The sequence below is a fragment of the Hemibagrus wyckioides genome, linkage group LG04 (assembly GCF_019097595.1).
Source record: "Hemibagrus wyckioides isolate EC202008001 linkage group LG04, SWU_Hwy_1.0, whole genome shotgun sequence".
Lineage (NCBI taxonomy): Eukaryota > Metazoa > Chordata > Actinopteri > Siluriformes > Bagridae > Hemibagrus > Hemibagrus wyckioides.
In genome coordinates, this window is record NC_080713.1 from 12,649,098 (window position 1) to 12,675,831 (window position 26,734).

Here is a 26,734-nt window from a genome sequence, read left to right on the forward strand (position 1 = left end):
AAATTATTTTCAATCACTTTTCTGTAGATATTTTTTATAAGCTTTTTGTTGGCTTCAGAAGATGCAGGTGAAGATCTTACACATATGCATTGTCCTATGCATATTTTAAACCTTTAGAATAAACAGTGAACATAGAGGGCACCTAGCAGTGTACATTGGTGATCTACCCAGGGTGGCCAAGATTATAATAAAAAAAAACAGCCTACTGTGGGTTCATCACCAACATAGTCTACCTACCTGTGTTAAAATAGCAAATTCACATGATGTAAAAATGAATGCAAAAAAAAAAAAAAAAAAAAGAATTATCAGATCTTTTTCCACACCTTTTAATTTGATATAGCAGAACACTAAATTCAGGTTATAAAAGAAAAACAAATTAGAGTTTTAGGGGAAAAACTGAGCATATTGCAAGAAAATTTTCTTTAACCATCTATTAGCAACCAGTCTTTTGGGGTAACAGTCTACCAATTTATTACATCCTGATTTGTCCACTTTTGTCCACATTTCTTTGTGTTGTGTTCAAGGTCTATCAATATACAAAGACCATATGCATTTCATAGGTTTTCATTAGGATTTAGATCTGGGTCATTTCCATTCCTTCCATTCCAAGGTGAAGGTAACCCTAACTTTTAGTCATACAGGGTGATGCATACAGGGTGTGGGCATCATTTGTCAGATATTGTTTAATGTTGACAGCTCATTTGACAGACTTCCTGGTTAGGTTCTCTTGTTAGGAGGGATGTCCTGTTATTTTTTACCAAAAAAAAAGGTCCTTAGAAAAACCAATATATTTGGCCTAAAAACTTTCTGAAACATAGTAAGGAAGAAAGCCATTAGGAACAAGGCTCCAAATGGAAGACCAAAATTATTAATTGCATTTTGGGAAATGTTGATTGTTAGATAAATTTTTGTGTATTTGAGTCTTTTAGATAATCACTCATTTGTATGTAGATTAGTATGTAACTCTTGCTAAAACTTGATACACAGATTATACTGCCTTAGCTTAAACTGTGGAGAAAAAAAAAATGTTTAGGATTTTCTTATTTTGCCCACTGCTTTGAGTAAGCCGTGGGGAGAGAGCTGCCAGTAAAGCATGCTCAGTGTCCTCTCTTGTACAGTATCCATGTTTAATGTTGTATACCTAACCATGTTGTTGTTAGCTTCAAACTGAATTAACTAAAATTTTATTTAAACTAATTTGAACACACAAGTTAAAGTTGTGCTGTTATTAATTGTGATATAAGATCACAATGATATATATATATATTTAAAGTTTTTTTTATATGTTATTGTGACACTGTGATCTTGTTTAGATATGCAGATACAGAAGTTCGGCACATGGCTGTGAGCTGGATTGAGATCTGCAGTGACGATGAGCTGACTGACTACTTGCCTCAGCTTGTACAGGTTTCTATTAACACCAAAATATTACCCTACATTTATACCATTTCAGCATAATTTCTCATATGCATCAGAATATCTTTGCCATTGTCTGTTTAATGGACTGATGAACAATTTTTCTTACCTTCCTACCCTCAAGGCTCTAAAGTTTGAAAGCCATCTAAACAATGCCTTGGTTATGTTCCTGTTGTCTCGAGCTCAAGGAAATGTCAACATTGCACACCAACTTTACTGGTAAATATCTCAGTTGCTGAATTAGACCCATTTTTTCATTCGAGACATATAATGATTGAATGATTTGTTTTTTTGAGCAAATATTTGATTATAATTGGCTCTAGGCTGCTGAGGGATGCAATACAGGAGCCTGTGTTTGGCCAGCGTTATAGCCATGTGCTTGGAGCACTGCTTTGCATGTGTGGTGCTGGGTTAAGAGCTGAATTTGAGAAGCAGATGCGTCTGGTGAAATTGCTGGGTGCCCTGGCAGAAAATGTACGCAAATCCAGCAGCTCAAGTCGACAGGTGAGGAGCAAAAGGAGCTCACATCAAGTGCATATGTTCACATACTGCAGGTGTAAATAGTGTGAGTACAGTAAAGCTGACTATCCAGCAAGCCAGCAGATCCCCCACAATCTCTGATTTACATTGTTATTATATGGGTTTCAAAACTACCAGACAGTATGAGATGCGTTTTCAGCTTTTCGCTACAGGGACCACTTTTACATTCAGAAGAACATTTACATGTCCTCTCATGATTACTACACAGATTAATCTCTTAAACTTTCATGACACATTTGCAGATGCAGGTGAAGGTTCCTCTTTCACTACATATCTAGTCATTTTTTTATGATTTCATACAGCTCTTGACCAAAGTGGATATCTCCACTGTACTCTCAGTAATGTGAATTACACATTACTGAGTACGCCCCCGCCCCAAACCCCACTGCATGTGCATCTGTCCAGGCTTATTGACCTTAAGGTCATTTTAGAGATATGGATATTGACTACTACAAAATTCTGGCTACTTATTATACCTGCTTAATTCGATACAGGCTTAGTCCATGACACATTTGCTTGATTAATAAAATAAAATGAATCAAGTGCATCATAAAAAATAGGATGCTGCTAAGCATAATTATTTCTAAACACAACAAATATCACATCTACTTCTTGCTGAAGATGGTGCTCCAGGAGGGCCTAGAAGAAGTGAAGTTATTTTTCCAGAGGGACAGCTGCAGAATTCCACTTAGTCCCAGTCTAGTGGCCAAGGATCTTAACATAAAGGTAAGTGCTTATCATAGCCATAGTAATGCATATAACCCCACCCAATTTGGGAAAATTGTTGAGCTAGAACTGTCCACTGAAATAGAATTTAAAAAAAAAAAAAAACACAAAAAAGCTGAAACACTTTACTCTCACCCAGATAAACACAAGGAGAAACCATTTTCACCAGTGCCAAAAACACATTAATCACATTCCAGGCAGTTTCAAAATGACAACAGAAAGTCCTGAAAATATTTCTATATTGTGTTAGTTTATTCATACACTTATTTGCCATTTGTATTAGGTGATCGTACCAAATGTGCAATTTATATATACACTACCAGTCAAAAGTTTGGACACACCTTTTAATTCAACGTTTTTTCTTTAGGGATTTATTTTCTACATTCTAGAACAATACTGGAGATTTCAAAACTATGAAATAACACACATGGACTTAAGTAATCCATATGTAAGGACAACAAAAAACGGTCAGTTGTTATTTTAAGACACGAAGGTCAGGTATTGTGGAATAGTTCTTGCAAGAACAGTATTGTCAAGTGCATTTGCAAAACCCATCAAGCACCATGATGAAACTGGCTCACATGAAGACCATCCCAGTAAAGCAAGACCAAAACTTACCTCTGCTGCAGAGGAGAAGTTCATTTAGAGTTACCAGCCTCAGAAATCACCAATTAACAGCACTTCAGATTAGAACCCTTATGACGGCTTTACAGAGCATCAGTAGCAGACATAACTCAATATCAACTGTTCAAACGATATTATTGTGCATTTCAGCCACCTTCAGCATTGTTTTATGATGTAGAAAGAAATAAACATCAGAAAAGACCATGGAATTAGAATGTGTCCAAACTTTTGACTGGTAGTATATATAAAGAAGTCTTTTGTTTTTATTCACCAAAGATCTGGAACACTACCTTTGAACATTAACCAGACTCCATCTGTCACTGATTGATTTAAAAAAAAAAAAAAATTCCAGTTTAGCTTTTGACTAAGCTTTTGATTTTTATTTGCTCTTACTTACTATGAGTTACTGGCGTGTTACTTTTGCATAACTTCACTGATGTGAAAGGAAAGGATTTTTTTGTGTTCTGTGATATGTTTGTAATTGCTGTAGAATCATTTTGCACTACTACTTGCATACAGTGAGGGTGTACTAAGGCACAACTCCCGTGCTAAAAGGAAGCACAGAGATGCTTATTTAAAACCATTTAGACAAAATCAGACCTTTTCATAACAATAAACTCTGGTCCACTGGATCAAAAATAGAATTCTTTGGCAGTAATTTCATTTATGAGTCTTGTCATGTTTGGAGACAGAAGGGTTAAGCATGCATATGCTGCTTCTCTGGAAACAGTACTGAGGCATTACTTGTCAAGGAATCATGAACAGAGCAACGTATCAGGACATCATAGAAGTGAACCAATATTTATTGTCCTACAATTTTAGACCTTTATAGATTAATACAGTTTAACTTGTCAGCATTTGGGTATTCATAAGATCAATAAATTTTGTGATCGGTCATCTGTTCAGTCTGACATTTGGATTGTGTGTTTTGATGAGGATCAAACTTTTAAATGAACCTCCTTGGGGCTTCAGTTTTGGTCAGCAGGAGGTCCATGATATGCTTGACATAATTTAACTGGTCATCATGCAACATGATTAAATGATGTGACATATTCACATGCACATGTCAATGATACAGCCCTGTGACTTTTAACAGGCCCCTGTGACATTGTTTTCAAAGCTGGCATCCAAATTCACCTACATTTATCAGATTTGATTGGATTTTCTTAAGACAAACAAATTGCATAGTTAAATCCAGTATTCCACTGTATATCAGTGATTTGGTACAGTTACATACACACATTGTGATTTAAAAAATTGAAATCTGAACAAACCACAAAAGTTCAAAATTCCTTGACTGATGCAGTTTGATCTAACTTTAATGAATATGATTGACATTTTTCAGCTTAATCAGTCATGCATAAGATGAACTTTCTTTCAAACTGTCAGTAGCTTTATCCCTGATATGATAGATTCTTCTACCCAATTTCCTTTTATCTTTCCAAGATATATTAATAGAATTTACATAACTTGCATTTGTTTGAAATAAGGCTCTTAAGGTTTAAGGGGGACTGGTAAAACCACCAATGTTGGGACAGTTGTGAGAATGCAAAGTTGTGAAAGTTGTGAGCTTTGATAACCTGAAGATATCCTAAAAATAATTTTGGAAGGATTTTGCATTTTATTGCGTTTAATGGCTCTGCCATTGCTCATAAGTAAAGTCTAGTTTTGTGACTGGAAATAGGTGATTGTTGCATATGGGGTTCTGCAAAGAAAAGTCACTAAGTTGAAAGCTTTGTTTGAGATGACTCTGTATCTTGAGAGCTGAAATTACTACTGGGTGTGAGAAGAACTGCAATCACGAGAATGCTGTCTTCATTGTGATTGGTACAGCAAGTGAGCTTGACTTTAATTAGCCTCTGCTGCACACTAGTCTAGATCTCCAACAAAGATAAGGTGATATATATATATATATATATATATATATATATATATATATATATATATATATATATATATATATATATATATATATATATATATCACCTTATCTTTGTTGGAGATCTAGACTAGTGTGCAGCAGATATATATACAGGGGTTGAAACACTGGCCAATTTAGTGTTGGAGGTTTCAGAGGACAAATTGTTGGTGCACGTCTCGCTGGCGCATCTGTGACTAAGTCTTTGTGATGTATCAAGAGCCACGGTATACAGGGTAATGTCAGCATACCACCAAGAAGGACGAACCACATCCAGCAGGAGTAACTGTGGATTCAAGAGGAAGCTGTCTGAAGGGGATGTCCGGGTGCTAACCCGGATTGTATCCAAAAAACATAAAACCACAGCTGCCCAACTCACTGCAGAATTAAATGTGCACCTCAACTCTCTTGTTTCCACCAAAACTGTCGGGAGCTCCACAGGGTCAATGTACATGGCCGGTCTGCTATAGCCAAACCTTTGGTCACTCGTACCAATGCCAAACGTCGGTTTCAATGGTGCCAGCAGCGAAAATCTTGGGCTGTGGACAATGTGAAACATGTATTGTTCTCTGATGAGTCCACCTTCACTGTCATTCCCACATCCGGGAGAGTTATGGTGTGGAGAAGCCCCAAAGAAGCGTACCACCCAGACTGTTGCATGCCCAGAGTGAAGCATGGGGGTGGATCAGTGATGGTTTGGGCTGCAATATCATGGCATTCCCTAGGCTCAATACTTATGCTAGATGGGCGCGTCACTGCCAAGGACTACCGAACCATTCTGGAGGACCATGTGCACCCAGTGGTTCAAACATTGTATCCTGAAGGCGGTGCTGTGTATCAGGATAATAATGCACCAGTACACACAGCAAGACTGGTGACAGAGTGGTTTGATGAACATGAAAGTGAAGTTGAACATCTCCCATGGCCTGCACAGTCACCAGATCTAAATATTATTGAGCCACTTTGGGGTGTTTTGGAGGAGCGAGTCAGGAAACGTTTTCCTCCACCAGCATCACGTAGTGACCTGGCCACTATTCTGCAAGAAGAATGGCTCAAAATCCCTCTGGCCACTGTGCAGGACTTGTATCTGTCATTCCCAAGACAAATTGATGCTGTATTGGACGCAAAAGGAGGCCCTACATCATACTAATGAATTATTGTGGTCTAAAACCAGGTGTTTCAGTTTCATTGTCCAACCCCTGTATGTATGTATGTATGTATGTATGTATGTATATGTACATACATACATATAATGTGTGTGTGTGTGTATGTGTGTATATATATATATATATATATATATATAATATAATAATATACACACTATATTGCCAAAAGTATTCGCTCACCCATCCAAATAATCAGAATCAGGTGTTCCAATCACTTCCATGGCCACAGGTGTATAAAATCAAGCACCTAGGCATGCAGACTGCACGAAGTGGTAGGCCACGTAAACTGACGGAGCGGGGTCAGCGGATGCTGAGGCGCATAGTGCGAAGAGGTCGCCAACTTTCTGCAGAGTCAATCGCTACAGACCTCCAAACTTCATGTGGCCTTCAGATTAGCTCAAGAACAGTGCGCAGAGAGCTTCATGGAATGGGTTTCCATGGCCGAGCAGCTGCATCCAAGCCATACATCACCAAGTGCAATGCAAAGTGTCGGATGCAGTGGTGTAAAGCACGCCGCCACTGGACTCTAGAGCAGTGGAGACGCGTTCTCTGGAGTGACGAATCGCACTTCTCCGTCTGGCAATCTGATGGACGAGTCTGGGTTTGGTGGTTGCCAGGAGAACGGTACTTGTCTGACTGCATTGTGCCAAGTGTAAAGTTTGGTGGAGGGGGGATTATGGTGTGGGGTTGTTTATCAGGAGCTGGGCTTGGCCCCTTAGTTCCAGTGAAAGGAACTCTGAATGCTTCAGCATACCAATACATTTTGGACAATTCCATGCTCCCAACTTTGTGGGAACAGTTTGGAGCTGGCCCCTTCCTCTTCCAACATGACTGTGCACCAGTGCACAAAGCAAGGTCCATAAAGACATGGATGACAGAGTCTGGTGTGGATGAACTTGACTGGCCTGCACAGAGTCCTGACCTCAACCCGATAGAACACCTTTGGGATGAATTAGAGCGGAGACTGAGAGCCAGGCCTTCTCGTCCAACATCAGTGTGTGATCTCACAAATGTGCTTCTGGAAGAATGGTCAAAAATTCCCATAAACACACTCCTAAACCTTGTGGACAGCCTTCCCAGAAGAGTTGAAGCTGTTATAGCTGCAAAGGGTGGACCAACGTCATATTGAACCCTATGCATGAGGAATGGGATGTCACTTAAGTTCATATGCGAGTCAAGGCAGGTGAGCGAATACTTTTGGCAATATTGTGTGTATCTATCTATATATATATATATATCCAAAGTTAACATGGATATGGCTAGTTAATATGGGGGTATGAACATTGACTAAGACTTTTGACCGTATTGAAAAGTTGAACTGATATGCTAACATACAAAATTATGTAACCCCCATGGCATATCATGTTTATTATCAAAATTTACAGAGTTTCAGCTGTTTGCAATGAACAAATAAACTCAATGTGCTCAAAATCATATAAATAAACCACAGGTTTGGGATTCTGTTTTGTGGCGTGATAAAGCAAAACTTTTCGGCCCAATGGATCTTCAGTATGTCTGGAGGAAGAAGAATGAAGTATAATGAAGCTGTGTATTCACTGGCTCTGGAAGGCAAGACAGATTTATTGAAATATCAGGAAATACAGTCATGCTGTCTGTGAGGAAGCTGAAGCTTTGACATTACTGGTCCTTCCAACAGGACAATGATCCAAAGCAAACCTCAAATTCCACCAAGGCTTGGTTGCAGAAGTAGTCCTGGATGATTCTCCTGTGGCCATCACAGTCACCTTACTTGAACCTCATAGAAACCCCATAGAAAGGCCAACGCTCAAGAGGAATGGTCTATGATTTCACAGGAAAACTGCAAGAAGCTGGTGTCTGGCTATTCACCTTGTTTGCAGCAGGTCAAAACAGCAAGAAGGTACTCTACTAAGTACTAATGATGCTTGACATGAGGTGGTTGAATAATTTTGTGAAAATAATTTGTGTTAAAATTCATTAAAAGTTGTGTTTTCAGTTAAATTGGCCAATCCACTTGAAGCATTGGTCGAGTTTCAGGTGCTTTTGATTTGTTCATTGCAAACAGCTCAACTTTTGTCAAGTTTGAAAATAATAGACATTGATCAGAGAAGCAACCAAGAGGCCAAAGGCATCTTTGAAGGACTTTATGGCTGGGACTGGTCGGTCTGTGCATGTCTATCTTGCAAGCTTTACACAAAGCTTGCCTGTATGACAGGGTGGCAAGAAAGAAGCTATTCCTGAAAAAGTGCCACACTCTGTCTCATGTGTGCTGTGCAAAAACACAGCTGGAATACTCTCATACCATCTGGCAAAAGGTGCTATGGTCTGATGAGACCAGAATTGACCTTTTTTGACTGAACTCCAAGCGCTATGTTTGGCAAAAAGCAAATGCAGAAAACCACCCAAAACACACCATACCTACTGTGAAGCATAGTGGTAGCAACATTTTGTTGTGGGGGTGTTTCTCTTTAGCAGGGACTGGTCGATTGGTTAGGATTGAACAGAAAATGGATGCTTCCGAGTACATCCAAATTCTTGAGGAAAACCTGCGTCCCTCTTTTAGACAGCTGAAGACGGTCATTCACCAACATGAAAATTATCCTAAACGTACTGCCAAAACAACAGCGCAATGGTTTAGGTTAGGAAGGTGAATGTACTTGACTGACCAAGGCCGAGCCCTGACTTAAATTTTGTAGAAAACCTGTGCATGGACTTGAAGAGAGCAGTACATTGCCACTCACCACAGAATTTGACTGAACTAGCAATTCGGCAAGGAAAAATGGGCAAATATTCCCCAATCTAGGTGTGCAAAGCTAGTACAAACATATCAAAAAGATTAATGGCTTTAAATAAAGCAAAAGGTGTCTCTTTGGAGTATTAAATCAGGGGTCTAATAACTTTTATTTTAATAATTTTCAGAACTGTTGCCTTTTTCTTTCATTTGTTTGATGTGAAGTATGACCAATCAGGCATAACCACCTGCCTAATACTGTGTTGGTCCTCCTTTTGCTGCCTGAAGGTGTGCTGTGGTATCTGGCACCAAGATGTTAGCATCAGGTCCTATAAGTTGCAAGGTGGGGCCTCCATGGATCGGACTTGTTTGTCCAGCACATCCCACAGATGCTCAATCAGATTGAGATCTGGGGAATTTGGAGGCCAAGTCAACACCTCAAACTCATTGTTGTACTCATCAAAGCATTCCTGAACCATTTTTGCTTTGTGCCATGGTGCATTGTCCTGCTGAAAGAGGCCACAGCCATCAGGGAATACTCTTTCCATGAAAGGGTTTACATGGTCTGCAACAATGCTTAGGTAGGTGGTATGTGTCTAAGTAACATTAACATGGATGGCAGGACCCAAGGTTTCCCAGCAGAACATTGCTCAAAGCATGACACCTCCACCAGCTTGCCTTCTTTCCATAGTGCATCTTAGTGCCATGTGTTCCCTAGGTAAGCAACCACATGATGTAAAAGAAAATGTGATTGCTCTGTGGTCCAGTTCTGATGCTCATGTTCACATTGTTGGTGCTTTTGGCAGGGGTCAACATGAGCTCCCTGACTGGTCTGCGGCTATGCAGCCCCATATCCAGCAAACTGTGATGCACTGTGTATTCTGACTCCTTTTTATCAGAACCAGCATTTACTTCTTCAGCAATTTGAGCAACAGTAGCTCGTCTCTTGGATCGGACCACACGGGCCAGCCATTGCTCCCCATGTGCATCACTGAGCCTTGACCACCCATGACCCGTGGACCACTTTTGATAGATATTGACTACTGCAGACTGCGAACACCCCACAAGAGCTGCAGTTTTGGACATGTGCTCTAATCCAGTCATCTTGCCATCACAATTTGGCCTTTGTCAAACTCACTCAAATCCTTACACTTGCCCATTTTGCCTGCTTCTAACACTGAACTGTGAGTGTTAACAAAAAATATATATGATATACGTGTGTGTTAAAATTTAAAAATCAACAAGTCATAGAAAGGCCAACATAAGGTGAAAGGTCCAAAACATGAGCTCACTGATTGAGCATGGTTAAGTTAGTGTTATGGCTTGGGCTTACATGGTGGATTTTGAACAGGCTCACTAACCTGTACTGATGTTGTATCTGTCACTAATGCATTACATTTGTCTCTGAATTTCTATGCTTTCTTCTAGGCCTGCTCCTTTTTCAATTCCAATGCTGTTCCTCTAAAGCTTGCCCTGGTCAATGCAGATCAGTTGGGAGAAGAAATTAATGTCATGTTTAAGGTGGGAATCAATAGGCATGCTTTACGTATCCATGCATGGATGCATTCTTTATGGGTATATTATCTTTCGATCATATCAGTTTGCATTTATTTTTTGTTTAAAATGACCATGTGTACTTTTGTGATTGTGTTTACCAAAACACATTAAAGTGCCCATTAGAACACACATGCATGTGTTCTAATCTTTAATTAAAGGAACTGTATTCTAAGAAAACAACAAAACATCTATTTTAAACAAAACCACATTTCACATTTAGGCAGTGCAGCCTACTTTTGGCAGCTTAAAAGCACTAAGTTGTCAACTGACGCTTGTGTTTTTATACAAATATTCATTTAAGTTTGTTGCATGTAAAATGATTTTAGGTCGGAGAGGACTTGAGGCAAGATATGCTGGCGCTACAGATGATTCGGATCATGGATCGGATATGGCTCCAGGAAGGGCTGGACCTGCGCATTGTCAATTTCGAATGTATATCAACTGGAAAAGATAAAGGTATTTCAAGTCAAGTCAAGAAGCTTTTATTCTCATTTCACCAACATATAGCTGACAGAGTACATAGTGAAATTAGACAACCTTTCTCCAGGACCCTGGTGCTACATAAGACAACATAACATATAGCTACAGAACAGAAAACAACAGAGAGCTAGGCACAGAAAGTTTACTGTAAAGTGCAACCAGGTGTAAACAGTGCAAGACAGAAGACAGTGCAAACAGAAAATACAAAAACAACACAAATGTGTACAAGACACATAGTGCCGGAAAAATGTGCAAACTAGAAGAACTGTAAACCAGTGTTTTCTTTTTAACACATATGCTTGTAACCATTTACATATAGCAGCAGTTGGTGACAGTTTGAAGTGTGCAAAATAGCAGTAGCAGCAAATGAATGTGTGCAAATACAAAATGTAAACATTTATAGTGTGGGTGGAGTTATAGATGTATGTGTTGAATCTCACACAGTTGACACAGGTCAGTTCACACAGTTGAGTGTGTGTAAGTTGATACAGATCAGTTCTGGATGTTGAGGAGCCTGATGGCTTGAGGAAAGAAACTGTTACATAGTCTGGTTGTGAGGGCCTGGTTGTGTCTGCTGTTTTTAAGGTCATCTTGTCCCCTGCTCTGAAGGCAGAGTCTTTAGACTTCAGCACCTTTGCGGTCATCCACGACTTCTGGTTGGGCCGTGTGGTGATGGTCTTGGATATGGTTACGTCATTAATGCACTTGCTGATGTAGCTGGTCACTGATGCCGTGTACTCCTCCAAGTTGATAGAGTTGCTGTTCGTTGCAGCCTCACTGAACATATGCCAGTCAGTGCACTCAAAACAGTCCTGAAGAGCAGAGGTGGCTCCTGCTGGCCAGGTTTTCACTTGTTTCAGAACCAATTTAGCATGTCTGACGAGCAGCCTTTATACTCGAATTAGAATAACAGAGATGTGGTCTGAGTAGCTGAGGTGGGGGCGGGGCTTCACACAGTGTGCGCCGGGGATGTTATTGTAAACAAGATTGAACGATTTTCACTCCTCTCATCGCAAAATCCACATGTTGATGGAAATTAGGGAGCACTATTTTGAGATTCGCATGGTTGTAGCCTAGCACAAACACCTGCCGTGTCACTCGATCTTGGATCAATTTGAAGGTATTAATGGATCAAAAATTAAGCGATCAATCTTGGATTAATTTTTGAAGGTTTAATGGTTATTGATTTTGCTTGAGAATAGCTTTGGTAGTTTTTATTTACAAGTTTGCTTTGTCATTCTTCACAAACAAACAAAATCATTTGACAACATTTACATATGTAAATCTATTTTTTATATTTTATTTTGCTTATATTTTTCTTTGTTACCTGCAAAATGTAGAAAAAACATAGACCAAAATAAAACCCCTAAAATTCAACCAGCATAATAATAAATAAATGAGAAGGAAAGGAGTGAAATATAATAAAATCTAATTGTAATAAACCAGGCCTAATACCACAATTATGGTAACTCCACAATATGTGCATAACTAGATTCTGTATATGGCTCTCTTTCACATACATACAAGTATTTTGAGATCATGACGAATGTTCAGTTACTTTGTGACAGTACTTTGTGTTTGCTTGTTCAGGCATGGTGGAATTGGTTCCATCCTCTGAGACGCTAAGGAAGATTCAGGTGGAGTATGGAGTTACAGGCTCCTTTAAGGACAAGCCTCTGGCTGAGTGGCTACGGAAGTATAACCCTGCTGAGGATGAGTATGAGAAGGTGAATTAACACCAAATTGTGTAAATATATATTACCTCTGTTATACAAACTGTGTAAATCACATTAAAACAGTTTCAGGTTTGTAAGGATATTCTTACAGTAGCTGCTTAAAAGAAATAAAATTTAAGCAGCAGCGCAGTGCATTCCCTAGTTATTTGTTGTGGATCACAGTAGATTCTTTGCTTATCCAGGGACTAAAAGGCATGGGCCAAGAAAACAATCTGAATGGGATCCCAGTTTATCACTGAGCACCATGCACACTTACATTCACACACACATTCAAATCTCAGAGAAATTTAGCTATAAGTATGTTTTTGGGTGGTGGGTGGAAACCCAAAAAAAAAGCCAGACACTAGAAGAACATGCAAAACTCAGCACACACATTGCAGACTTAGTGCAACATAACCTTGAATGTTTTGCTTGCTCAAATTTTAAAATGTTAAATTTGCTCTCATTGTAAAAATAAGCCTAATTAGATATTGTCTCTCCCCCATTTTGCTTGTTAAATTTTTAAGGTTCTTTCTTTCATTATTACTTACACCTGGCCTTCCATTGCTCTGCAGGCTGCAGAAAACTTCATCTATTCTTGTGCAGGCTGCTGTGTGGCTACCTATCTACTTGGCATCTGTGATCGCCACAATGACAACATCATGCTTCGTACCACAGGACACATGTTTCACATTGACTTTGGCAAATTTCTTGGCCATGCACAGATGATCGGAAGTTTTAAAAGGTTGAAGAAGCATTATTTCAAAGCATTATACTTTGTCGCTCTTTGGAGATTTAATTAATTTAAGCTGAGCTCATTAGCACTGTACTTTGCTTTGACTTTTCACTTTCAGGGACAGAGCACCATTTGTCCTTACCTCTGATATGGCTTATGTCATCAATGGGGGTGAGAGACCAACAAGCCGCTTCCAGCTCTTTGTGGACCTGTGCTCTCAGGCTTACAATCTGATCCGTAAACATTCCAACCTCTTCCTTAACCTGCTGTCCCTGGTAATGATCTAAAACACTGCAGAAAAAAACAATGGTGGAAATCTTTAAAATATTGCAAATTTTGGCACACTGAAACTTATTTATTGCTATTCCATAGTCTATAGCATGATTGTCCACAATTATGAGTCATGAATTGTCTGCATTTTTTTTTTATTAAGTACTTCATGTTTAATACAGTCCCCTCCAAAACTATCCGAACAGTAAGGCCAATTTGTTTGTTTTTTCTGCAGACTGAAGACATCCGTGTTTGAGATCAAAAGTTGAATATGAGAAGAAAGTCTAGAATTTCAGCTTTTATATCCTTGTATTTATATGTACATGTGTTTAAATAGCATAGAACATAGCACCCAATATTTAGGATAAACTTTATTATGCAGTATAACAGTGATCCAAGTCGGTTATGTCAGTGAGTCACATTCTTTATGCAGTTATTGCAAGCAAGGTATATTAAACTTATGTTTAACACATCTAGATGTAAATACCAGGAAACAAAATCAGAAATCCAAACCTTTCATCTCATATCCATCTTCTAAAACCCAAGTGTCTTCCAATATTTTTGGAGGGGACTGTATATTATGTATATTAAGCATTTATTTTTATGTGACTTTGACAGATGACACAATCAGGCTTACCTGAGCTGACTGGAACTCAGGACCTGAAGTATGTGTATGATGCTCTACAGCCTCAGAGTACAAATACAGAAGCTACCATTTTCTTTACTAGGTACAGCCTATTTGTAAATTTTATTTCAGCTTTGAGCTTTGATCCTGTTGCATTAACCTTCTTGCCTTATCTCTTACTCAGGTTGATTGAGTCCAGTCTTGGCAGTGTAGCCACAAAGTTTAATTTTTTTATCCACAACCTAGCCCAACTGCGTTTTTCTGGCTTGCCATCTAATGATGAACCCATACTGTCCTTTTCTCCACGCACATACACACTAAAGCAGGATGGCTGTATCAGAGATGCTTCCATCTTCTCTTTCCAGAAGCGATACAACCCTGATAAGCACTATGTGAGTGTTTTTTTATTTATTTAAATGTTAAACTACTTATTTGCGATAAAATGCAAGAATGAATATTATTGAGTCAGTGGAGTTTTTCCACAGTATGGCACACAGCCAACATTAGAAACCTAGCCAGCTACTAAATATCTAGGCAGAAAATTCTAATCAGATAGGATAACAAAATGACTCTGGCTTAAAAAATCTAAATTGTCTAATGATTCCTTTATATCACTTATTTTGTCATAGATATATGTTGTACGCATATTAAGGGAGGGCCTGAGTGAGCCCCAATTTGTTTTCCGTACCTTTGATGAGTTCCAAGAGCTGCACAACAAGCTGACCATAATATTTCCTCTATGGAAGATTCCTGGGTGTGTTGCTCCTTATTGTCTACCACAAGCTTTGAATCACTGCATCAATTTCAGTCTTACAGTTATATTCCTTAATTACCTATTTGACACCATTTCCTGTTTCTAGGTTCCCCAACAAGCTTGTGCTGGGACGCAAACACATCAAGGATGTGGCATCCAAAAGAAAGGTGGAGCTGAATATTTATGTACATAACCTCATGAGGAGTTCTGCAGAAGTAGCACAGGTCAGTAAAGAAGGTACTGCTTAGTTTTACTCTTATTTTAACCTCTGAGACAATTTTTTCAGGACCATACAGCAGATAAAATACTTTTCTCTGTTTTGTGCTCACTGATGCATCAGTATGGCACTAAAAAAATTGCTTGGATATTAAATGAGCATCTGCTTCTATACCCTTCCTATTTCATGAGTCAGTTAAGTGTAAACAAACATTGCTAGGAAAGTAAGACTGAGTAGTGTGTGTGTGTATATGTATATGTGTGTGTGTATGTGTGTGTGTGTGTGTGTGTGTGTGTGTGTGTGTGTGTATATATATATATATATATATATATATAATGTGTATATGTGTATATATATATGTGTTATTTTATATTTATATATATATATATATATATATATATATATATATATATATATATATATATATATATATATATATATATATATATATAATGTGTGTCTCTGTGTGTGTGTATATATATTCTTCCATAGTGCGATCTTATCTACACGTTCTTCCATCCACTTGCTAGAGATGACAAGACAGAGGGATTGGACGGACTCCTCAAAGTACCAGGTGTGCCCAACTAACTTTGAATCATAAGTGTGAGAGCAGTAACTCTCAAGCCTGTCTATAATACATAGTAATTTTTATTTAATCAATTCCGAAATCCTAATCTGGCAATTAGCAATTCTTTGCTTACATTTTCTGGAAAATGAACAGAATACGAATGTAGAAAAAATGTAGAAAAAAAAATCAAGAAACAGTAATTAGTAAGTTATTAGTCATTTCAAGAAGAATATTCAGAGTAATTATTTCATTGTAGATTTTCTTTTATAACCTTTATAACCATTTCAGTGTGTAAAGGATGTTGAACCATTCAAGTTGAAAGAAAGACATTTATATAGTGCTGGAACCTTTTTATTTTTTTCTGTAAATCTGTAAGTTGTAACTTAATTGATAAATAATATGCTCTCTGTTTTACTCAGGCTTGTAAGATGGACTGATGTTGATACTATATTGCAATGTTTTATGTTTTGTCCCATGTTTTGTAAACTCAACGTTCACAGTGATGCCTACTTCAATTTTGAGCAAATTTTCAAAACATATGAATATACTTTTGCAAACTACTCTTGGGATTTTAGGTGCATCTTTGTAACATTAGTGTCAGCATACTCTGTAGATACTGAACTGTACTAATTATCAAAAACATTTTGGAGATTTGTGAACAGTATGGTCATGAAATGCCAATCAATTTCATCCTCTTAGAGCTTAAAACTTTGAGATCTTTACCCAAACAGTTTTAAGTCAAGATTGGTTGCATGAATTTACATTGTAGTAAGCATAAATCCCCAGACAAGGGGCACACTTTTATTAAAGCTCTTATTGCTTATTGCAGTAACCGGTAGGAGTGTTACATACACTATATTGCCAAAAGTATTCGCTCATCTGCCTTGACTCGCATATGAACTTAAGTGACATCCCATTCCTAATCCATAGGGTTCAATATGACGTCGGTCCACCCTTTGCAGCTATAACAGCTTCAACTCTTCTGGGAAGGGTGTCCACAAGGTTTAGGAGTGTGTTTATGGGAATTTTTGATCATTCTTCCAGAAGCGCATTTGTGAGGTCACACACTGATGTTGGACGAGAAGGCCTGGCTCTCAGTCTCCACTCTAATTCATCCCAAAGGTGTTCTATCGGGTTGAGGTCAGGACTCTGTGCAGGCCAGTCAAGTTCATCCACACCAGACTCTGTCATCCATGTCTTTATGGACCTTGCTTTGTGCACTGGTGCACAGTCATGTTGGAAGCGGAAGGGGCCAGCTCCAAACTGTTCCCACAAAGTTGGGAGCATGGAATTGTCCAAAATGTCTTGGTATGCTGAAGCATTCAGAGTTCCTTTCACTGGAACTAAGGGGCCAAGCCCAGCTCCTGAAAAACAACCCCACACCATAATCCCCCCTCCACCAAACTTTACACTTGGCACAATGCAGTCAGACAAGTACCGTTCTCCTGGCAACCGCCAAACCTAGACTCGTCCATCAGATTGCCAGATGGAGAAGCGTGATTCGTCACTCCAGAGAACGCGTCTCCACTGCTCTAGAGTCCAGTGGCGGCGTGCTTTACACCACTGCATCCGACGCTTTGCATTGCACTTGGTGATGTATGGCTTGGATGCAGCTGCTCGGCCATGGAAACCCATTCCATGAAGCTCTCTGCGCACTGTTCTTGAGCTAATCTGAAGGCCACATGAAGTTTGGAGGTCTGTAGCGATTGACTCTGCAGAAAGTTGGTGACCTCTTCGCACTATGCGCCTCAGCATCCGCTGACCCCGCTCCGTCAGTTTACATGGCCTACCACTTCGTGGCTGAGTTGCTGTCGTTCCCAAACACTTCCACGTTCTTATAATATAGCTGACAGTTGACTGTGGAATATTTAGGAGCGAGGAAATTTCACGACTGGATTTGTTGCACAGGTGGCATCCTATCACAGTTCCACGCTGGAATTCACTGAGCTCCTGAGAGCGACCCATTCTTTCACAAATGTTTGTAAAAACAGTCTGCATGCCTAGGTGCTTGATTTTATACACCTGTGGCCATGGAAGTGATTGGAACACCTGATTCTGATTATTTGGATGGGTGAGCGAATACTTTTGGCAATATAGTGTATGTCACCCAAACTAACAAGCTATAAAAAGGGATCCACCAGTCATTCTTCTGAAGAGAAGGAATCATGAACACTGCTGTGAAATTTCCCATCTGTCTTTTGTTTTCTCTCTTTTCCATCTTTGCAAGTGATCTCTCTCTGTGTGCATACATATATGTTACAATAAGTTCCATTTGGGACTTATGTTGTCATAATCAGATCAGATTATAAAACTGATCAAATATGCAGTGAATTAACTATATTACTGTTATGTACCTTGCATTTCTACATAACGTGCTTCCTGTATAAATAGTCCCATTTCTTCTACAAAATGAAATGTGCAGAAGGACAACCTGGGCATTCTGTACTCCAAACAAAAGTTAGACACAGCAGGCTTTTATACTGATGTGTGCATTTGAAAGACACATTCTGGTCATCAGCAGCATCACTGAATGCTGTGCAATACTTCCAACATGGAACGGATACACTGAAGATTTAACTGCATGCAAATGATTTATGTTGCAAACAGTATATGTGCACAAGTATGAAAAAACTCATCTTTTTTGCCAATTTTGTAAATCTGGCAGAAAGTTTTTTTTATTTTGTTTAGACCAACATCCTACACACAACCTAACTAAAAGCTTAAAACTTGATTACTTATTGTCAGTAATTTTGAAATAAAAGAAATTGTGGCTAGATATAGATAGAATAGATATAGATAAATTAGCTGTTTGTAAGAGCACAACATGCCATCTGTTTGGCATCAGATTAACTCACTGTTTTTTTTTTTGTTTTTTTGTTTTTTTTTAGTATATATATATAAAAATAAAGTAAAAATATATATATATATTTTTTTAAATTGTTTAATTTATTTTTCAGAATCTGTGGCAAAAATTTTGAAATTTGCTATTCAGGAAACAAAAATGTAAAATAAAATCATTTGTATATTGTTGGATTGCTTAAAACTAATTTTATTATCTGACTACTTGACCAGATAATCAGTAGAGTAAACTATTACTAAAATAATCAACAGTTCAAATAGATGTTCCACAGAAATAGTTGATAATTTAGCAGAAGAAATTAAATCAGAATATGGCCCTGGAGGTCTGTAAATAAGAATTAGTGGAATAGACTCAGTGAACTTATTTTTTTTTTTGGGGCTACCTAAGTTAAGTTAGTATAAAGAATGTGGCACCTAGCCAGATAATGACCGGGTTAGAAAAAGAACATGGCTGCCATCAGACAATTGTTGGTGTCAGATTATTCAGCAGAATGTGAAAAATTTTGTCAAATATGTTGGTGATTTGTAAACAGTTAGACTGCAACAGATAACTGATTCTCAGTAACCATAAGTCTGAGCAAGCTTTAAATGTGGCATTCTGCATCGTTATGCTGATTTGTAACTAGACTATGATGATCTGGTTACTTAAGAAAGCACAGCATTTCAAGCTTTTAGCTCCATTTCACAGAATTAACATTGTGCTATTATTGCAAATATTAATGGTGGGTCTCATTAGGGACCTTTATAATAAATTGTGCTAAATAATCTCACGTATAAAAATTAAACCCACTTTCTGTATCTGTTTAGGATTTCTGGTTTTAAAAAATGGTGTCAAAATGCTCAGTGTATCTTGATATGATAAAATGTGAGCTTTATAAACACATAAATGTCACATACTCTTCAATTCTAGTGAGAACAAGCCTAACATTCAAATAGCAAAAAATGTGTGCAAAGGTTCGGGTTATTGATAAGGGGTTCAAATAGCTGTTTCTCAATAATCATAACAAAACTTGATTACTTATTGTTCTGTGCAACTTGTAAAGAACTAGCCAGTGGGGATGCTGTTTGACCAGGGCACTTGGATTTGTTTGAATTTGAGTGTGCTCCAACAGCTGTGTGAATTTGTACTTTTCCTCGGAAGAAACTTACTTACTTGCACTTATATCCATTATTAATGCCATTTACTGTGATATGGCTGCATACTGGAGTACCAACAGATGGGTTGTGCTATAAATGAAAGTCTTGCTTTCATGGTATATGTTTTTGCTTTTCAGAGGAGCTTCCATTAAGTCCTGCTACAGGCCGTGAAGGGGGAGAGGTGAAGTTATCAGTGTCTTATCGAAATGGAACACTGTTCATTATGGTTATGCACATCAAAGACCTTGTAAGTTTAGAGCACTTTAAAAAAAAAATAGCTTAATCTGCAAATGCACCAAGTTACTTTTATATCTGAGCACGCACAAAATGTGGTGGATGGAATAGAACATCAGAACACCCCACATCAAATTCTTTAACTGTTCAGTGGTGTGCAATGTGAGGTGCTTTTCTACATACCAAATTTGTCATGCAATGTTATGGTATCTTGAAACAATCTGTCTATTCCTCTAAGCTTTCTCATCAATAAGGTATTTCCACCCACAGACCTTTTTTGTAGTTTTTTTGCACCATTCTGTCTAAACTCTAGAGACAAATTGTGTGTGCAAATCTCAGGAGATCACCAGTTTCTGAAATACTCCCTGAAAATAGCCAATCTGGTACCAATATTCATGCCACAGACAAAGTCACAGAGATCACACTTTTTCTTCATTCAGTTTGATGTGAACATTACCTAAAGCTCTTGGCCTTATTTGCATGACATGGCTGATTAGGTAACTGCATGAACATGTACAGGTGTTTTTAATAAAGTGTGTGTGTGTAAACTTTTTTGTCAACTTTTCTTCTCCAAAACCTTTTCAGGTGTCTGATGATGGAGCAGACCCTAACCCATATGTTAAAATGTACCTGCTTCCAGACCCCCAGAAAACCTCAAAACGCAAAACAAAGGTCTCCAGAAAGACCAGGAACCCCACTTATAATGAAATGGTAATAACTACTATTGCTCATTGAGTGTAATGTAGAATACATTAGTCAGCATTTTCCTGTATCTTTTTAAATGTTTCACTCTGAATGCAAATCCTCCTGGCCAATGACAAAAATACATAATTTCAAATTTAATTTCCAGATGTTTCCATCTAGATGTGTTTACAATTACAGCACCTTTTGTTTAAGCCCACCCATTTTTGGATCAAATGTATGGACAATTTGGCATGTTCTGAAAGAGAAAGAATCGCCTAATATGCACAGAACCAGATATCAAATAAGGTTGGCCATGGAACTTTATGATAAAGCAAGATGTTGGAAACAGTAAATATGAGTATAGGCATCATGGACGGGCAATTATTCTGGGAGCCTGGGCTATTAATGTTCTTTATTTTGTAAATGCACAACAGACAACTAAGTTCAATAGGCTGATGTGACCACCTTAGAGAGAGCCCTCCTTTACCTAGATAAATGCAGTGTTTGTGCAGGTGTTTTGAACTCTCCATAGTAACTGACAAGCCTGGAAGCCTTGTCACCCTCCCCTCCCTTTCTGTAAATATAGAGTGTTTGGAGTTCACCCAAAAAAATTGGGTAGAAATGCACGTTTGAACAACCTTGTGATTAACAAAATGTTTAGCTGTGGCTTGCACAGAAATTTAGTAACATATCTTGTGCACTCTAAATGTGTGGCCATCAGCCTGGAAGTTCTGAGTATCCCCACACCTGAGTCCTATCTCATGTGGGAACCTTTTGGAATAAGAGCAAGACCTGTCAGAGCCCAACTGTTTATGGATATAAGGGCAACTATATCTAGTCTATCTTCACAGGCACAAAAATAATAGGACAATTGACTGTTATGCAGTTTCATTAACTGGGTTGCCCTGTTTCCTTGTTATTTCATGACAAATCAAGGGAATACCCATTCTGTTGTTGATTTGGTATTCGGTAGCGGTTCATGGGAAATTCATATGAGAACCGATATATGGTTCAAAGAGATGTTGATGCAAGAGGACTATCGTTAGGTTGGAAAAAACAAAAAGTGTGCATGCATGAAAGAGAGAAAGGGAAGACATTCTTAATATACATCCCTAAAAAGAAGGAATGCACTGGTGAGGTCAGCACCACTAAATGGACTATAATACCACAGATGGCAGCTAAAATGGATAATTTCAGGACTATTTCATTAGTGAGGAAAAAGTTCTTCACTAAATCTAGGCAAGGCATCACCTAACCCTAGACAAATCTGGAAAAATAAAAAGGTCAATTAAAATAGGTCAAACATAGTGGAAACAAGTACCAGGATGAATACTGAATTGTAGGTGCAAGAAAATGCTGCTGAAAATGGTGCAGGCTCTTCTGTCACAGTACCCCACCCTCAAATCAAAGCTTGCTGGCACTGGTCGCTGGGCCCAGTCATTGAAGGCATGTCATTGGGAGAGGCTGTTGTCATTACTGTGCTGGACTTCTGCTCAAATCTGTACCTGGAACAGGAAGTCTTGCAATGAAAGGAACCAAAGAGTTACTCTGGGATTAGTATTTTTGGCCTTGGTCATCTACTGCATGGGGGCATGGTCAGTCACCAAGGTAAAGTGCCAACCAGCCAAAAAATACTTAAGCTTCTTGATGGGCCACTTTATTCCAAGAGCTTCTCGCTCAACACTGGCGTACCTTTTCTTGGTGGGGCTCAGCTTCTGACATCAATTCAATTCTGATTCAAAGTTTTAGGAAACTATGACTCCCAGTCCTGTCTCTAATGCAACAAGAAGGGGAGGCTGAAGTCTGAGTTCTGCAGGATTGGCAAGCTTGTAAGGGCATCCTTCGACTGCTGGAATGCCTACTCTGTCCTGCTGGTCCACTACATTCAGTCTGGTTGGCCCTTGGCTGGATCTGAGAGTTAATTGGGTGTCTGTGTGCTCACCTGACTGTTGCAGGCAGTAAATGATTGGCCCCACCCTCTCAAGGACTGTGTATGGGCCCAGCCATTGAGCCAGAAACGTACAGGTGGTTTTTGGGGACAAGGAGCAGCACTTAATCGCTGACTCACACTTCCTGGGTTGCGACAGACGTTTGTAGGTGTGCTGTTGATCTCTTTGCGCCACATGTGTTTTGACTATGGGCATGACTTTTTCAATGTTTACTTACATTTCTTGAATGCACTCCACCAGGGAGCGGTAGGGTGATGGTTGCTTCTCCCATGCTTCTCATGCCATGTCCAGCAGTCCCTGAGGTCTCTGTCCAAGAAAAGTTTGAAAGGTGTAAATTCGGTAGATGTCTGTCCAGTCTCCCAGAGGAGTCGCATGAATTGTACTCCCGGCCGAAGGGAATCCTCTTTGAAGCTGGCGCTAAGCCACGCTTGTGGGAGATGGGTGAATCAGAGCCTCTGTGCAGCTGCATAAGTTGCACTGAAATGTCTTTGTCACTCACCGGATAGTCAAACACGTCCTATATAAGTTGGGACAAATATGTGGCGGATATGCGTGTCGCCGTCCCAAACCGCAGTGGCCTGTTCCAGGGCTTTGAGCAGGGACATTTTCAGGACACATTTGGTAGATTCCTCCCAATGGGTCTCGGGTTTGTGCACAAAGTAAATCTCACATTGTCTAAGGAATCCTTTACAGCAATCTGTGGTACCATTTAATTTGTCGGGTAGTGCCATCTTGGCTGGTTCACCCAGTAGTGTTGGTAATTCTCTCATGGCTTGTATGAGATGGGCGTTGGTATGTTGAAGCAAAGCCAATTGCTACTGGTAGGGCAAACGGAGTTCACTTTGTTGCTTTAAAAGGGCTTGCAGCTGCGACAACTCCACTGGATTCAGTCTGCAATGTATTCTGTAATGTACCTCCAGATGGTGTAGAATCCATGAGTGGCATTTATTTAAACAGTAAATCCAAAGGCAAAAGCATGGTCAGTAAACTGGCAATGTTCAAAGAAACTGATAAGGCAAATCTATTACACAAATCTAATACACAAACTCCAAAGAGCAAAAACGATAAAACAATGCAGGGTCAAACACAGAAAAGAATTATATATATAATTATATTATAAATAAATGTTTTGGCAACATATTAAAAAAAATACATTTAGCAAGCAAACCACTATACTCAACTATACCTCTATGCTCAGTCAATATGTGTTTAGCAGCACTGAGATATTGGTCTTCTGCTTACAGTGTTTGCTGGTATATTAATATACTTTGTGATATATTAACAGCATGTGAATTTTTTATATATGTAATTTAGTACATATTATATGAATGAATTGCTGTGTTTGCAGCACAATCAGCCTCACATACCTTTAAATACTATAAACAAATATGGAATTAACTTATCAGTGCTACTTAGCACTTTACAGTAAGCCTGTAAAATTCTTTCACCTTTTCTTGATAAAAACTTTGCTTATGTTGCTTTTCCCCCACAGCTGGTGTACAGTGGCTATAGTAAGGAGACACTGAAGCAGAGGGAGCTGCAACTGAATGTGCTAAGTGCAGAATATTTGCGTGAGAACTGCTACTTAGGTGGTATCACCCTCAGCCTGAAAGACTTTGACCTTAGCCAAGAAACAGTCAAGTGGTACCGACTTACAGCAGGGCATTTCTAGACTTGTAGGACCAGGTGCTCTCATTCAAGTCTTATGGGAAGACAATGATATTTAATAGTAAATCTACATCTGAAGAATAAATCTAAACTAAAACCCGATACAGATTTTGTATGTTCGCCCCTAAACTTCAGGACTCCTGTGCAGCATTTGACTTTATAAACTAATATTTTTGTAAATTCTGTCATTAGAGGGCCAAAATTACTTATAGTTTATATTGTATGTATATGGACATGTATTTTTTTTTTTTTTTTTTTTTTTTTACACAAGGGATCATTGTTGTACCCTACTTTACTATAAAGAAAAGAAGGAAATAATCAGGAAGCATTAATAGTCTTTTTAATGGGTTTAAAATTAATTTTGAATGTCTAGACAGGCACAGATAAATCATAAGTTATTGTTCATGTGCCAAATGAACTGAATCTTCATTTGATTTTTATTGATTTTGTTCTCATACTAAGTAAGCTAAAGATGAATCACAAATTTGGAAAATGTATCTGTATGAATGTTTTGGGGAAAAAAGTATTCCCAACTAACAGCTCCAGAGTTCCTAGTTTTCCTAGATTGTGAGCTCAGGTTATTGCCTGTGTCAAGTCTGACATGTTGTCCGTGTGGGTTCTTATGGTTCTCTGGTTATTTATTGGTAATTGGCTGTCATTAATCTAAACAAAATAGTGTGTAATGTAATTTTTTCCACACCACATGGCAAATTAAATGGCTTTTAAGAATGTATTGGATTCATTTTTTTAGATAGTATTGTAAGTTTTAATATGGTTTTAAAAATATAGTTTGTTTAAAAATAAAATAGTTTGTTAGTGAAATTTGATCTGCAAAACACTGGCTTCAAATTGACAATATAATCAATATTCAGTGAAAGTGTTTCCTGGGGCTAAAAAAAACATCAGAAGAGTCCAGGACCAGCACACTGTTGCAATGCATCAATGACCCACCTCCATATTTTATAGTGCTTTTCCTTGCTGGTAGTCATCTTTAATCACCAGGCATGTAAGGCCACGGCTGCTTGGCAGTTTCAGGTGCTGTGTTTCTCAGGAACGATGACTTTTGTGCAACATTTTTAACAACTGGTACCTGATATTTAAAACATAAAAGTCTACAGTTTTGAAAAATTAACTTTTAGTTTTTTCTTTGCCTCACTTGCAGTCTTCTTCGATTGAGTGGTGGTAAAGTACTTGTGCAAAATTTTCAGCCTTTCCAGATTTTTTTCAAACATATGACCAAAATTGCACCTAAATGTATTTTAATTTCTTATGTATTTTATTTGCATTATATGACTTGAAGAATTCTGTCTTGTTTTAACTCTTTAGTTATCCTCACAGTAACTGATGACAAATGAATTGAAATGTGCGATCACATATTTAGACTGGGAGCAATAAAGCATTGAATAATTAATCTTTAATCTTTATTTATGTAAAATATTTGTAGATGTGTTTATTTTTGAATAACATTAAAAAGCTAAGTTTTTTGGGAATGTTCTGTATTTTGTTTATTTGAGCCATTGTGTTTATAATTTTTTTACTTTATTTCAAAGGATTCCATTAACTCTGGAATTGATTATACCAGACAAATCTCCAAATAAGACCTATCCTTAATATATAGTTGTATTAAATGTTTCTTCATATAACAGCCTACCAGGACAAATCATTTGACATAGTACTGTAGGCTGTGGGAAAGCTATTTAATTTAACCAGTTCTAACCACCAGAGGTGGAGTAACAGATGGATAGTGCTCAAGATATTTAGTGGCTTACATTGACTAAAATCTATCCATCCATCCATCCATCCATCCATCCATCTATCGCAATTCTGGTGTACATTGCTTAAGTCCTGTAGGCAAATTTGTACTATTACTTTACTTAATAATAACAGCTCTGCAACAGAATGTTGTAGCAATATGATTCCATTTTTCTCTGAATCTTTAGGTCAGGGTTAGTTCAACGGATACCATTAATTTCTGTCAAGTGGGATTTTCCACTATTTTGATTTCTTTTCTCTCTTGAAATGTATTTTTCTTTGTCTCCTACACACTTTGTTCCATCATCACTATATTTGAACGCCAGCATTGTCAGACTAATAATAAAGTTGTTTTGATATGGTTTGTCTGTAACATGCTAATTAATTTGATGGTAAAAGTGTCAGACAAAAAGTTAAATTGTCATTTTA

The 26,734-nt window shown here is 38.3% G+C and overlaps 1 protein-coding gene across 5 annotated transcripts in view; it reads left to right on the plus strand.

The window, feature by feature from the left end:
• pik3c2a (phosphatidylinositol-4-phosphate 3-kinase, catalytic subunit type 2 alpha) overlaps positions 1-25,964 on the plus strand; it is an 83,228-nt gene extending 57,264 nt beyond the window's left edge. For all 5 annotated transcript variants that reach the window (XM_058388042.1, XM_058388039.1, XM_058388040.1 and 2 more), the window contains exons 17-33: positions 1,314-1,407; positions 1,541-1,635; positions 1,740-1,920; positions 2,578-2,682; positions 10,529-10,621; positions 10,984-11,113; positions 12,728-12,864; positions 13,428-13,597; positions 13,707-13,863; positions 14,477-14,586; positions 14,668-14,875; positions 15,113-15,237; positions 15,344-15,461; positions 15,947-16,028; positions 20,156-20,265; positions 20,838-20,963; positions 24,378-25,964. In XM_058388042.1, coding sequence (XP_058244025.1) covers positions 1,314-1,407; positions 1,541-1,635; positions 1,740-1,920; positions 2,578-2,682; positions 10,529-10,621; positions 10,984-11,113; positions 12,728-12,864; positions 13,428-13,597; positions 13,707-13,863; positions 14,477-14,586; positions 14,668-14,875; positions 15,113-15,237; positions 15,344-15,461; positions 15,947-16,028; positions 20,156-20,265; positions 20,838-20,963; positions 24,378-24,557 — 2,221 coding nt within the window. In that variant the 3' untranslated portion in view covers positions 24,558-25,964. The remainder of the gene's footprint in view (positions 1-1,313; positions 1,408-1,540; positions 1,636-1,739; positions 1,921-2,577; positions 2,683-10,528; positions 10,622-10,983; positions 11,114-12,727; positions 12,865-13,427; positions 13,598-13,706; positions 13,864-14,476; positions 14,587-14,667; positions 14,876-15,112; positions 15,238-15,343; positions 15,462-15,946; positions 16,029-20,155; positions 20,266-20,837; positions 20,964-24,377) is intronic.
• Positions 25,965-26,734: the final 770 nt, after the last annotated feature.